The 16,036-nt window shown below is 34.1% G+C and overlaps 1 protein-coding gene across 1 annotated transcript; it reads left to right on the plus strand.

The window, feature by feature from the left end:
- Positions 1-12,743: 12,743 nt before the first annotated feature.
- LOC147407537 (putative methyltransferase TCM_000168) lies at positions 12,744-16,017 on the plus strand. The gene is made up of 4 exons (XM_086436168.1): positions 12,744-12,976; positions 13,990-14,394; positions 15,039-15,311; positions 15,395-16,017. Exons 1-4 carry the CDS (start codon positions 12,866-12,868, stop codon positions 15,743-15,745), a joined length of 1,140 nt encoding a protein of 379 aa, XP_086292294.1. The 5' UTR covers positions 12,744-12,865; the 3' UTR covers positions 15,746-16,017.
- Positions 16,018-16,036: the final 19 nt, after the last annotated feature.

The raw sequence follows: 16,036 nt of genomic DNA on the forward strand, positions 1-16,036 counted from the left end.
TTTATTGATGAATACACTAGATTCACGTGGTATTTTCCTTTAAAACGTAAATCTGACTTCTTGATATGCTTTATTGAATTTCACAAGTACATTCATACTCAATTTGATAAGAAAATAAAAATCTTCCAATCAGATGAGGGAGGGGAATTCAATGATAATGAGTTTCTCTTTTATTTGCGAAACAATGGGATCAAACATCAGAAAGCTTGTCCCAAGACACCGGAACAAAATGGCATGGCAGAAAGAAAACATAAAAACATTACGGAGCTTGGGTTAACCATGATGTTTCACAGTGGCATACCTAAACGATTCTGGGTTGAAGCCTTTGGGACAGCGGTTTGGTTAATTAATCGTCTCCCATCCCAAGTTTTAAAAATGAAATCTCCTTTTGAAAAATTATTTAATAAACCACCTGATTACAGATCATTAAGGGTGTTCGGATGTAGGTGCTTCTCGTATCTACGTGACTACTCAAAAACAAAACTTGATCCTCGTTCCCTCCCATGTGTGTTCTTGGGATATGGTGAACAACACAAAGGATACCGTTGTCTTTACCCTCCCACAGGACGTGTCTTTCTATCAAGACATGTCGTCTTTGATGAAGCTATCTTTCCCTTTAAGGATCCCGGTGCCTTGTTTATTTCGTCACATGCTAATAAAGAAATTAGTACTTTTACTGAGTGGTTTACAGGTATCGATGAACAGGGTCCAACTCAATCGCCACCATTTATTGGTCCACTACACTTGGCTGAACCACCACAGGTAACCCAGTTTCAATCTGACACCAGCAAATCTCAAGACAATGGTGCATCCAATACTATTGATGAATCAGCTCCCACTACCCAAGGTGATACAATAATTGGTAAAAATGATGTAATTGCTAATACTGATATCTCTTTAGAACATGAGGATAAGGCAGACCAATGTTCACTTCACTCATGGGTCATGTCTTAAATGATCCAACTTTAATTCATCATCATTCAACTGATGAAATGAATCACCCTTCAGTTATTGAACAACTTGAAATTACCAAGATTAGCACAAATACAGATCATCCAGTGACCCATCACATGACTACTCGATTGAAGAATGGAATCATGAAGCCTAATCCAAAATATTCTCTTGCTGCTATTGAGGTACCATCTGAACCCAAAACTATTAAATCTGCCATGAAACACCCAGGTTGGCTCTCAGCTATGAAAGAAGAGATTAAAGCCCTTCACCAGAATGACACGTGGGACTTGATCTCACGAACATTCAATATGAATGTAGTAGGATGTAGGTGGGTATTCAAAACTAAGATTAACTCAGACGGATCTCTTGAAAGACTTAAGGCCCGATTAGTTGCAAAAGGGTTCACCCAAGTTCCAGGAGTAGACTTTTATGAAACATTCTCTCCTGTTATAAAATCAGCCACCATTCGAAGTGTTCTTACAGTGGCTCTAATGAACAATTGGGACATTCATCAATTAGATGTTAAGAACGCCTTTCTCCATGGGCATCTTGACAAACCCGTATATATGGAACAACCACCTGGGTTCAAAGATACAAACCAACCAAATCATGTATGTAGGCTTAAAAGAGCCTTATATGGGCTAAGACAGGCTCCACATGCTTGGTATGATAGGCTAAATTCTTTCCTTCTTACTATTGGATTTTTCTGTAGTATCACAGATTCATCCCTTTTTATATGTCATCATTCCCAAGGAACCATTTTACTATTGCTTTATGTTGATGATATTATACTCACTGGTGATAATGACTCCTTTATCCAATGGTTCATTCATCAACTCGATCAAGAATTTGCCATTAAAGATCTTGGGTTCTTGCATTATTTTTTGGGTATTGAAGTTCAAAAGTTTTCCAAAGGGTTATTTTTAAACCAAACTAAATATGCTTATGAGCTCTTAGAACGGGCTCACATGCAAGATTGCAAGCCCATATCTACACCCATGGTGTCCAAGATCCGTCCAATCGCCAACGGTAATAATCTATTTCTTAATCCTGAGTTTTACAGAAGCATTGTTGGTGGTTTACAATATTTAACGTTTACTCGACCAGATATATCTTATAGTGTGAATTATGCTTGTCAATTTATGCAAAATCCAACCAATCTATATTTTCAGATGGTCAAGAGAATCCTACGATACATTCATGGTACTATCCATTATGGCATTCGCCTCTTATCTCACAATCCTCTTGTTTTATATGATTTTTCTGATGTAGATTGGGCCAGTTGCCCGATTACTAAACGTTCTACCACTGGTTTTTGTACGTATCTTGGAGGAAATTGCATTTCATGGAGTGCCAAGAAACAACAAACAATAGCTCGATCAAGTACAGAGGCCGAATATCGCGCTCTTGCCTCAACAGCTGCTGAAATTACTTGGTTATCTTTCATCTTGCGTGACATCGGCATTCACCTATCACAACCTCCTACTTTGTTTTGTGACAACATCTCTGCATTGCATATGAGCATCAATCCTATATTTCACGCTAGAACAAAATACATAGAGATTGATTATCATTTTGTATGAGAAAAGATTGCACTTGGTTCTCTTGTTACACATTATGTTTCCTCCTCCAATCAAGTTGCTGACATACTTACAAAAGCATTGCCAAGAAGGAGTTTTGAAGACTTAAGGACCAAATTGGGCCTTTGGTTCACTCCCAAGCCCAGTTTGAGGGAGCATGTAAAAGATCCAACTCAGATTCTAACTCAAGATCTGATTCACAAGCAAGATGTGTATGGAAGGCTCCTTGATTATGTGGAAACAAAATCTTTTCCTCAATCTCCTCCACTCAATATTTAAATAGTTTCCTTTACTATTAATCTGTAGATATTTATTTCCAAGCATAGGAGGTAGCCATAACCAAATAGGAAATTACTCTAACAACACTTTTATTGCATTCCAACGGATCTATTGTACTGTTATACATGTTCTCTTATAAATAAAGCAATTGTCTCTTCTTGCTCTCATCTTGAGAGAGAAAGACCTTTATCCTTCTCACAACTCTCAAAGTCTTTAGACTGTTGCACATTTTGAATTTCAAAATGGAGAGCATCAATGTGCCGAGATTAAGGGACTGTTACTTTTCTTTTTCTTTTTCTTTTTGCGGTAGCGGCCGAAGGGGGGGGTGATTACTAAAAGAGAGTTATATTTTAATATTTACAAAAAAAAAATTATTTTCCAAATATTATCAAAAACGAATTAAATCGTTGGACAGTTTGGCGTTTTAGTAACTCGCTGGACTATGTAGCATTTTAAATGTAATTATAAAAGCACTCCACGAATTAATAAGGACAACCCACACTATAGCCAAATTATTTTGTCTTATATGATGGGTTAAAAGTTTCGGAATGAGTTGATTTTTGGTGATGATGATCTCTATGATGAGGAGATCATCCTCACCAAAAATCAGCCCATTCAGAAACTTATAACCCCATCAAAATTAGTTTACAAAAAAATTGGATAATTTATGATTCTTGAATTTGTTTTGATGGAGATTAAGAAGTTTTCTAATGGGTTGATTTTTTATGAGGATGATCTCCTCATCAGAGAGATCATCTTCATCAAAAATTAGCTCATTCGAAAAAATTTAAACCATATAAGACAAAACAAAATCCAATTATAATGTGGTTGCACTTATTAATTCGGGGGTGCTTTTATAATTACCCGTTAAAGCAAGTTATTAAAACGTTGGACAGTCCAGCGTTTTAACTATTCCAATAGCATTTTTGGTAAAACAATGAATTTTAACACGTTAAAACGTTGGACATTCCAGCGAGTTACCTTCTTTTAGTAATTTTTTCCCTTTTTTTATTTTATTTTATAAGAGATCTTACTTTTCAATTTATTCATACTCCCCCCCATATCCATGAATATTTTAAATTTCCCTTTATTTTTCTAACCAATTAATGTCCCTTTTTCCTCTCTTCTCTTTTCTAGTAAATTAATTAAAATGATTTAAATGCCCTTATCTTTCATCTGTAAAACAAAAATCCCTTATTTTTTTCTTTTCATGTCATCTTCAGTGTGATCCTACTCTATTATTCTTCAACCTAATTCTACCTAATACAACCATTAGTAAAAGAGTTACTATTGACACCCCCAATTTCTTCAATTATATGTTAGATACTAATTAAAAATTAAGATGCACCATTCAAACATGACAAAAAATGGGTCCAAGTTGTTACCTCGGCATTATAATACACTCAAACAACTTTCACAGCTATTTACAATTAAGATTAGGCTCATAAAAAATTCTATATCTAATAAATAAAAATCTAAAATAGAGACTCTATTTACACCTCAACTTTACTTACTGTCAACCATTAAATTTTTTTAACTTTATTAGGGTGTAATAAGTAAAAATTGAGGTGCCAATAGCAACTCCAATTCAAAAAACATTTTAAAACTCAAATACACTCAACTCACGTGAAATATGCACAAAATCATAGATTTTTTTAACAAGAAAAAAATCTATGGTTTTGTGCAAGGGCGGAGTCAAGATTTTGCTAATGTGAGGGCAGCCAAGAGTAGAAAAAAATTTAAGGGGACAATTAAGAGTGAAAAAAATAATTGTGAAGGTAACTAACAGTGGAATTATTTTTTTTGTGGGGGTAATATTGACAGATTTCTTTATCCGACTCTAAAATCTCTTGCAATAGTACATTAATCCATAGAATTTGAAAACTCTTGCGGGGGCAAGAGCCTCCACTCTAAATCTTCCCTTGGTTTTGTTTACATTCCACGACAGTTTAGTATTATTAAAAAACAATTACAATCCTGTTCAAAAAAGATAAAAATTACAGATGAAAAATAGATTTGAAAAAAAAATTATCGGAAAAAAATATAGTTTTTTATACATTTGATTCGCCATTCAATTTTCCATCTCGAAAAATTATCCACCAAGGAGTGAAAATTTGAGCCCACCCACGCAATGAAAATGCTATTATGTCATAACTACCCCTTAACCCCAAAATAAAAATTCATAGTTTTCAAACTCGACTCAAATGTACCTTGAGTTCGGTTAAGTCAATAACTTTTGAATCAACTAAAACGAGTTGACCTGCTTTTTCATGGATCTCCAATAGGGTGCAATAATAGTGATTCAATGCAACTCAAATGCACGCATTTGGAGGTTTATGAAAAAATAGGTCAACCCATTTGAGTTGAATAGCAAGTTATGGACTTAACTCGACTCAATAGACATCCGAGTCAAGTCGAATTTGAAAATTATGATTTTTTTATTTCGGAGTCGAGCGTAAATGTAACATAATAGCATTCTCATTGGGTGAGTGGGGACCCATTTTCCCTTATATGATGAAAAATTAAATTCTGAATAAAATACATAATCAAGTTTGAAAAAAATGCATTGTTTAGGTTAATTATTTTTATGTATTTTTCATTAGTAACTGTTTTGAAGAGGATTGTAATTTTTCTAGAGCAGTGAATCAAGGTGGAAACTGTTAGTTTTTGGAGGATGAACAAATTGTCCAATTGGAAATGATAACAGAATGCATTGGTCATTGGAAGGAGTTCCAATAAATAGATAAATATAATATACCACCTTACTTCTTTTCTCTATGATGGAGAGATACAATGGAAGAATTCACGGATATGAGCAAAACGATAATGTTTGTTAGCTAAGAAAAATAATTCGTAGTAAAGTCAAAATAAACTTTGACCAAACGTGATCGAAATCTTTTTTCTTTTTCGAAACGGGGGAAAGGAAGGACAAAAGGCTCCTCGCTTTGCAACTATTGGCACCCTAACTTTTATTTATTATACACCTATTAATGTTTTTTTTTTTTTTTTAAATCAATAACTCCAAATAAGTAAAATTGGGATGCCAATAGAACCTCTCTCTTTTGTTTAAATTTTTATTTGTTAAATTTAGGATCTTATGTAAGCCTAATACCATTTGTAAATAACTGTTGAAGTCGTTTGAATATGTTATAACTCTTTGTAATGTTGAGGTAATAACTTGAGCCTAATTTTTGTAATGTTTGAATGGTGTATTATAATTTTAAATTAGGGTGTAACAAGTGATAAGAAAATCAAGGAATATTTTTTTATAATTGAAAGATAAGGGCATTTAAGTTATTTTAATTTATTTACTAGGGAAGATAGGTGAGAGGGGGGCCATTTCATCCTTTAAAAAATAAAGGGGAAATTCAAATATTCATGGAAAAATGGAGGGGCGTGACTAAAAATTTGTGGGGAGGGACATGGATATAAAAATGAAAAGTGAGATGAACACGTGTGTTGGTTAAAAGGGGTTGGGCAATTGTGAGTGAAACAGGCGCTTCAATTGCCGGTTTTCACTTGTTTGGATTGAGAGAAAAGGAGAGAAGAGAAGAGAAGGTTTTTTTTTTTTCCAAAAGTGAGAGAAGAGGAGAGAAAGTCTTTTAAAATATTTTATAATATCAACTCTGCCCATAGATCTCTTTTAAGATATTTTAAAATTTCAAAATTATCTTTAGGGATGTCCTGTCAAGCCAAACATGACGTAGAGAATTTGAGTTTCTCTTATCTTCTCTTCTCTCAATCCAAACATAATAGAGTATTTATGTCTTAAGAGCAACTTCAACTGGTCTCTATATTTAGAGATCTCCGAACCTAACTCCAATCGATCTCTACAATTTTTGACGATCCCTTTCAATTACTATTCAAGTCTCTAAATTTGAAGAAGAAGCATAAAAAAAAAATAGAGATAGTCTCTATTTCACTATTCATCTAATGTAAATATCAATTGTGTCCCCTTTTTTTTTTATACATAAATGCCATTCTTGAATTTTTATTTTTTTTATAAATAAAAATATGTTTTAAATTTAATTTTTGTCCCCCTATTTATTTTAAATTATTATTATTCAATATTTTAATTTTTTTTATTAAATATTTATAAAAATATTTTAAGACTCATATTCAATCAATTGTTCGACCAAATATGATGAAAATTTATAGTAAAAAATAAGTTTAATCATGAATATTCAAAAAAATATTGAAATTTTCTTTTTTAGAAATAAATGAAATTAATTTATATATATATATATATAGGACAGCGTTATTACGACCCCTATTACGACTCATATTATGACTCATCGTTGGTCTTATATGGGCAAAAATGTTTGGAATGGGATGATTTTTTGTGAGGATGATCTCTGTGATGAGAGGATCATCCTGGCAAAAAATCATCCCATTCCAAAACTTCTAACCCCATCAAAATTGATTTACAAAAATTGGACGGTCTAAAATTTTTCAACTTGTAAACATGGGGCTAGAGGTTTCATAATGAGCTGATTTTTGGCAAGGATGATCTCCTCACCATAGAGATCATCCTCACAAAAAATCAGCCCATTCCAAACATTTTTGCCCATATAAGACAAAACGGTGTGTCGCAATGTGAGTCGTAATAGGGGTATACGGAACCCGACCCATATATATATGCCGACACGTTTTGTCCAACATGGGTTAGAAGTTTTGAATGGGCTAATTTTTTGTGATGATAATCCCTATGATGAGGAGACCATTCTCACCAAAAATCAGTCAATTTCGAAACTTCTAACCTCATGTTTATGAGTTGAAGAATCGAGGACCGTCCATTTTTTGTAAACCATTTTTAATGGGGTTAGAAGTTTTGGAATAGACTAATTTTTTGGGAGGATGATCTCCTCATCATAAAGATCATCTTCACAAAAAATCAACCAATTCCGATTCTTCTAACCCATGTAAGCCAAAACGTTAGTGTTATATATATATAGAATCCCTTGACTCCTAAGAATGACTCACGATCCCAATCCTTTATATGAAAAATCCAATGGTTAAAATTTATCCTCAGGATAAGTATTTATGAGATTTGTGTTATCAAAATACTCATAAATCTCAACCATTGGATTTTGTGTTTAAAAGGTTAGGATCATGTATTTTCTTCATGATATATATATATATATATATATATATATAGGTGACATTCGGAAGCCTTGTTAGCAATTCAGAATACGACAAAATTTCAATTCTTGAAAAATTAGAGTTCTATATGATTTTGGATTGCAAAAATCCGATCTAAAATTCAACCAAAAATTCGATAAATGAAAAATATACGGCATATGTTTCATACTTGTATTATCCGTTTTATTTCAAAAATTCGGCCATATGATAGTGTGATGGGGATGATGAAATTGGTGATATTAATGGTGATGGTAATAATGATGGTGGTGATAATGAGGACATTGAGGTTATTGTTCCATTGATTTTTAAAAAAAGATCAAAGTCAAGGAGCAAATCATCAATTTAAAAAATTAAGGTGTAAGCTCAAATAAATGTAAAGGGTCATGTCATTATTTTTTTAAAGATTAAAGGGACATTTTTCATGTAAAAACGTGGATTCCTCCAAAATTTTGAAGTATGGACGCTTCAAAATCAACTTGTGTTATACGTCACAATTTACAAGTTTACACTTTGCAATATACAATAAGTTATAGTAGCATTTTTCTTTTCCATTGAGTTTTATAAAATTCGTAAAAAAATGTGTTTTATTATTTTCAAACTTAAAATCCATGAATTATTCAAAATAGTTTAATAATCCTAAGAATAATACTTTCATTGAAAAAATGAAAAATTCATTAATTTTTTAAGAAATAAACGAGAGATTATTAACAAGGTTTGAAAGCCCTAAAGTGAGCCAAACATTGTACCAAACATTTTTTCAATATATAGGTTAGAAATTTCAGACTGATTTTTTGTGAGGATGATCTCTATGACGAGGAGATTATCTTCATCGAAAATCAATTCATTCCAAAACTTCTAACCCCATCAAAAGTAACAATCAAACGGTCCACGATTCTTCAACTTGTAAATTAGGGTTAGAAGTTTTGGTATGAGTTGATTTTTGATGAGGATGATCTTTACACCATAGAGATCATCCTCACAAAAAATCAACCCATTACAAAATTTCTAACTCATATATATATGTTTTTCTAAACGTAAGACGTAATAAGTAAAGTCAATAGCAACTTTATTATTTGTTTTATGTTTAATTTGGGGTGTAATAAGTAAAGTTGGATTACCAATAACAACTTAATATTTTTAATTATGTGAATAGTAAATTAGAAACAAGAATAGTGATTTAGAGGTTTGGACTTGCTGGAGTTCGATTTGGCTCGGAGGAGGGCATCTTCTATGTAATCATAGAAGATATCAATATAAAGAGAAAAAAGTAGATATCTGCGTTGAAGTTACTCTAATATATTAAAAAAATTGAATATTGGCGGTCGTATCTTTACTTTTTAAATAAATTTGAAAAAATTATTACTTTTTAAGAATTAATAATTACTTAATTATTATTTTTAATTATTTTCCCTTTATGATATTACTTTATTTGCCTTTTAACATAAATAACTATGGTATGGTATTATTTTTATGGGTGGGGGGGTGGGTGGGGTATGGTACGGTATGGTATTATTTTTAGGAGCAGTTGGCGGAACAAACTCAGCTATTTAATAAATTAAACTATTCCCTGATCAAGTATGTGGGCCCAAATGAATCAAAGGAGTTCTTGTGAGCTGTAAGAAGTTTAGTGGAAGAGACAAAGTTGATTAGCGTACAAAAATTAAGACTGGGTCCTTATGAGCCCACCCCCCATCCAAACAAATTTCTATTGACAAAAACTGTATTGAGACGCTCAATCAATTGGACACTTAGCATGAATTTAATTTGATTAGCCTTGGAGTGACCTTAGTGGGGGGATCACACACGAACATCTTGATGTGGTGGCACGCGTATGTCTGTAAATGTGTGTTTTTTTTAAATACGAGTAAAATGCATCTACAGAGATACGCATGTCACCGTGTCAAGGTGTCCCCTGCTAAGGTCACTCTATCACGACTCATTTAATTTAGAATGGGTCAATGGACCTATCGTTCCGAACTACGTATAAAACTTGCTTGGTTGACTGCGTAGGAGTAAAAAAAAAAAATCACATATCAATCCTATTGTCCCAATGTTGAATCATGATGTTTTCGAGTTAGAATTAGGTTCTTCAATCTCGAGATATTCTCGTTAAGTCTCCAATGGCAAGGAGAAGATAATCAAAGAAGGGGAGGAACTTGTCTCGAGAGCAAGACTAAATGGACTCACCAATTAGTGTTGTATATGTGAACACCTTTGTAAATCTCACTTTGTAATTTGATCAAACACCTATTGAATACTTAATCAAACATCTTATATGCTACACCTTTCAAAATCTTATTTAATAATGGCAATGAAAGGTAACCCAACTAGTACTAGCAAATGTAAAGAAGATAAACAATCATACAAAGAAAAAAGTAAGAACACAATACCCACAACACGAGATTTTACGTGGTTCGCTCAAAGGCTACGTCCACGGAGGTATGAGCATTGGAATTCGATTTCAGTACGAAGAAAACAGGGCAAATCGATGCAAGGACTCCCTTTATCACTTAGATTCACCTTCTTCTAGATCTCAATCTTCTTAATCTCTCCTTTTTTGGATTTCTTTCTTTCTCTATTCTCTTCTCTTAGGAAAAGGCTTAGACTTGAAGTTAAGTTTCATACAACGAAAGAATAAAATATTTTTTAAAAACACCTCATAAGTGGGCTACTTATATAAATAACAAGCCCAACTTAAATTACCTTGAACCGACCCAACAATACACATACTTGGACTGTGCCTAATTGATTTTTGAGTCATACTTTGACAGTTAGAAGCGTTAGCATTAATCGATATGGGGTGGTTAACTTAACCGAGCATACTCTAACAAGTTAATAAACAACTGTCACCTTGGTATAAGGTGATATGACTTGAAACAATGTTAATATGCATAAAATTGGACTTGTGTTAGCATCTTCGAAGATAATATCTTCCGAAAATTTTGTATTATATCTAATTTTTTTCAATTTTATGAATAAGAATGTATTTGAAGGTAAAGACTCATTTTTATTATTTTATTTTATCATTTTACTTGCTTAATCGATCAAAATTAATGCTAATTTTATGGTGGAAAGACCTGACAAGTCGTAGCATATGTTCTACGAGCAACCAAGTCAGTCAATAGTTAGGCGAAACAAGGGTCAATGTAATATGAAGAACAATCAACCCTCGTCGGGCAAGGCCGCCAATCAAGAATCATCGTCCTATTTCTTTCTAAGAGTCAAGAGAGAAATAGGGGGCATGGGAGGCAAGTAGGCAACTTTTGACTACTTACTGACTCAAGCAAGAAGGCGTAGATTACAACTAACAAATTACAAATTAGATTGAAGAAGGAAAGCTCCAGGGATCAAAACATGACATGTACTTTGGACCCACAAACAATATTAATTGCAATCCATTCAATTTTTCATCCAAAGATATGTGTAGATCAGTGGGAACGAGCATACACGAGTCAATAGGTAGACTAGGGCTCATTTAGGATGATGGACCTCAGCTCTATTATATATTTCCCTTGAATGTTTTGGAATCTCGGCAACCTGATAAATTTGGTACTTTAAGTAAGAACAAGCATCCTATCAGTGGAAGATGCCTAGACACATAATTGGAGATGCTTTGATGAGCCCCACACCATGTTATTTGTCTAGAACGTTCGTACACGCTATTTTTTCAAAATAAAACTTAGAATAATGATAAAATTACGTCCACTGACGTGGCATGTATTAGAATCATTGATTCTTTTTCTCGAGATACACAAATGCATATATTTATGAAGATGTACAATACTACATCAGGGGGCATGTGTGAGAGAGAGGGAGCGTAAAAAATTAATAACTCTACAACTTATATGTGTAATGATTTTCTGACTCCTCTGTGACATATGTCCCATCTGAGAATCATAGTGTATCCCGAGGTAAATGATATAAGTTCTGTGATAGGGTGTATGTAAGAGGGGGGTGTCAGTTTATTCACAACTCATTAGTAGAAATTCTCATGATCATGATTGGTTGGCTTGATTGATTTGGAGTAGGGCCCACAGGTAGAACGGCCTTCCAATTATTTAGAACGATGGTACACAAGTACACAGTATATTTCCCTTTAGTGGAATAATTTTCTAACTCAATCATACAGAAGAACTAAAAAATTCACTGACGTGGCATGGTAAAAATCGTAGATTTTTTCCTCGAAATATACAATACATTTTTATATCCTAATAAAAAAATCTACAATTATTACACATGTTACGTCAGTGAGTTTTGGAGTTATTATGTCTGGTTGAGTAAGAAAATCAGCACTCTTCCTCTCTGCGAGAACCTGACACCAACACACTATTGGAGATGTTGAGCACTAGGAGACATTGCTTTGAGGATTCTTGAAGGGAGAGAATCTTTGCTTACAATCACAGTGCTCACAGACTCTGCTGTGTGTGCCACGTCAATTCTAGTGACGGTAGTTTTGTAAAATTGTGATGCATTCAATACACGTGGGCTCATGTGATTGTGGTGGATCCCGGATTCTATGAGTTGTGAGCAAAATAAAAATTTCTTCTTGAAAGAAATGCAATATCACCACTTTATGACGTGGCAAAGTTTTATTGGGCACCATCCACATGTCTTCTTGACCATGTCAGCATTTAAGATAAAAAGTGTTGTTCATACAAGAGGTTTGGAGTTTGGACTGGCCATCCAGAAAAAAATTTATCCCTAGTCTGTCTCTGTCCCATACTTGATTTCTTTATTTATTTTATTTGGTTATTATTTACAGTTTTGGGTCACAACTTGGGAATGTTGTTTAGCGTAAATAATAACACAATTCACAGTGCAACTGTTTGTATCTGTGTGTGTGTGTGTGTGTGTGTGTGTGTGTGAGAGAGAGAGAGAGAGAGAGAGAGAGAGAGAGAGAGGAGAGAGAGATGGAAGAGAGGCACAAGAATGGAGGAACCAACACCATGAAAGTGGAGCAAGTTCTCCACATGAATGGTGGTGATGGAGAGACTAGCTATGCAAAGAACTCTGCAGTACAGGTTAGTTTCTACTCTCTACAAATTCATCATTTAAATGGGTTCCATTAAAAACATCTCCTAGAAACAAATTTTGATCTACTCATCATATATCGCCATATCCAGTGTTCATTTCCATCAACTCAGGTAAAAATCTCAACAGATCAAATGGTTGCCATTCTTATAAAGTTGCTCTTGGACTTGAAAAGTTATTGCACCTGATCTACTACCCATCTCTTGATATTGATCTTAAACGATACAGTGTTTAGCAGAGGCGCAGCTGGGATTTTGTCTCCATGGGGGCAACTAAGAACTTATTAAATTTTATTTTATAAAATCTACAAAAATCAACTTCTACTATATGTATCTCCAATAATTTACATTGACAAAAAGTACTATCCCCTACCATTTATACAAAATGTTAACATTGTTTTCAAAAAAAAATAAAAAATCAATCACTAATCTATATGCATAAGTTTTCACAATTGTTTCTGACAAGTTCTCATATTTTGATCAGAAGTCAGTGCTAATCAAACCTTGGAGTGGGGATCCATGTCTTGGAGATATTGGTGTTTAGAGTCTTGTGGGTGCAACTGCCCCCACTGTAAATCCGTCCTTGGTGTTTAGAGTTTAATGACTATACAGAGATAGTGAAAGTAGATATAAACATTTTTTAGAAAATGTGACTGACTCTAGAAAGACTAAAATGGAAATATAGAATACATGTAGTGTGTAGCCAAACCTAAATCTTTGAGGATGATAAGTGCTGATTGACTTTGATACAATAAATTAACTAAATCATCATCCTCGTCTATTACTGTCAATCTGACGTAGTCTTCGTCCTTTATTCGAGGCCTTGGCACAACCACCTGTTTTGATACACTAAGGTTTTTAACAAAAGGCTTGACATAAAATCTTAATCATAAATGAATATTGTTCCTCCATTCAACTATGCCTAAAGTTATCATTAATTATTCTATTATTAATATGTTATACTACGTTCTTATATATAATTTTATTTTTTTTTTAATTATTAGAATAAGATAATATCCATGGTCAAGCCCATAATAGAGGAAGCCATATTGGCTATCTACTGCAACACCTTCCCTAAGAGCATTGGGATTGCGGATTTGGGTTGTTCGACGGGACCAAACGCCTTGCTTGTAACCTCCGAGATCATGAACATCATTGATAGAAAATGTCGTGAGCTAGATCACTCATCCCCAGAGTTTCAAGTGTTCTTGAATGATCTTCCTGGGAATGATTTCAACACTGTATTCAAATCTTTGCCAGCATTTCATGAGAAACTTAGAGAAGAGAAAGGAGAGAAGTTCGGGCCGTGTTTGTTTGCAGGAGTTCCTGGTTCTTTTTATGGGAGGCTTTTCCCAAGCAACAGCTTACACTTCGTGCACTCTTCTTTTAGCCTCCATTGGCTTTCTCAGGTTCGTTTATTTTAAAAATTCTTCTTCAATTCAAGTGTTGTATTTTTTTTTTATTACATATGTTTGGTATTACTAGTTATCCTTGATTTTATCCAAATAATGGATAAGCTTTCACCCTGGATCAAGGTTATCTAGGATAATGTTATTCTTGCACTCCCAAACATCCGTCTTTGTATGTAGAATTTTTTTTTTTTTTTTGTTTTTAGGAAAATACTAAAATGACCTCTTACAACACTGTCTTCAATGCTGCACTGATGTGGAGGTGTGCACAAAAGAAAAGCATCTTTAATTCCGTACATATCACAACGTCAGTCAGCGTGGAATGCAGTGTCCTGCCAAGTCACTTCAGCGTGACTCTTTTTCAGTCCGACTAGCCTTACTAAGTTAGTAAGGATTTCACCCTCACTAAGGGTCCTTGGGCTAAACTTGTGGCAACTAAAAAAAATGCTTAAAAAGCTGTTCTTAGCCAAGTAGCAACCCATTTCCAAGAACTTCTTGGGAGAAACAATGAAAAGGTGCATTGTAACTAAAAACTAGAATGGTCTCTGAACCTTACACCATATTTAAATCATTGTTTGGTGTGATAAAAAAAATAGTTGGTGTGGCAATATGTAAATGCTATGTTAATTAGAAGTCCATTGTAGGTTCCACCAGGGCTGAATGATCATGAAAATTCACCACTGAACAAGGGGAAGATCTACATTTCTAAAACAAGCCCTCCTGCTGTATCAACCGCTTATTTAATGCAATTTCGCAAAGATTTCTCTCTATTTCTCAAATCACGATCCGAAGAAATGGTCCGTGGAGGGCGAATGGTGTTGACGTTTCGAGGCAGGAGAACTGCAGACCCATCTTCAAATGAAAGTTGTTTCTTGTGGGAGCTCTTAGCACAAGCACTTAAGGACTTAGTTAAAGAGGTAATCACATTGGGAATGTGTTTAAAAACAAAACTAGTCCCAATTAATTTTATAAAATTGAATCCAACTCTTTATGATTTCAGGGTCTTCTTGAAGAGAAGAAGGTGGATACATTCAATGCACCCTACTATGATCCTTCCCCAGAAGAAATCAAATCTGAGATACAAAAAGAAGGGTCCTTTGTTCTTGATCGATTCGAGATCGTTGTGATAGATTCAAATGGAGGTATTACTGAGGATAATGGTCATGATAAGTTTGCAATCAAGTTGCTTGTGGCGAAGGCGATCAGAGCTGTGCAAGAGCCCATGTTACAAAATCATTTCGGGGAAGAAATTATGGATCAATTATTTCAAAAATTCTGTGAGATCATGGGGTCTACTACAGAGAGAGTGAAGAATATTATCTTTGTGATGTCCTTGATCAGAAATGCTTAAAGTATTGATGATATTACATTAGGCTGAATTTTTTGGGCCAGTTGTGAACCTCTAGATGGGCCTAGGTACCTCAATCCTGATAAATATTTGGGCCTAAACATAGTTCTACAAGCCCATTAAAAAAATTCAACGAGAGCAAATTGCCATTGTAATTTCTTTGATCAGAAATGCTTAATAACCACCATCAGCTGTAAGTATTAATGATATTATATTTTTGGCTGAAGTTTTTGGGCCCATGGTTAACCTTTAGATGGGCCTGGGATGCCCCAAACTGACATGCATTTGGACCAG

The sequence above is a fragment of the Akebia trifoliata genome, chromosome 3 (genome assembly GCF_017979445.1).
Source record: "Akebia trifoliata isolate Shusen 1 chromosome 3, ASM1797944v1, whole genome shotgun sequence".
Taxonomy (NCBI): Eukaryota; Viridiplantae; Streptophyta; class Magnoliopsida; order Ranunculales; family Lardizabalaceae; genus Akebia; species Akebia trifoliata.

Coding starts and splice junctions, on each gene's coding strand:
- LOC147407537 (XM_086436168.1), top strand. CDS start 12,866: ATGGAAGAGAGGCACAAGAATGGAGGAACCAACACCATGAAAGTGGAG. Junction 12,977..13,989: donor CAAAGAACTCTGCAGTACAG/GTTAGTTTCTAC, acceptor TTTAATTATTAG/AATAAGATAATATCCATGGT. Junction 15,312..15,394: donor TTAAGGACTTAGTTAAAGAG/GTAATCACATTG, acceptor TTATGATTTCAG/GGTCTTCTTGAAGAGAAGAA.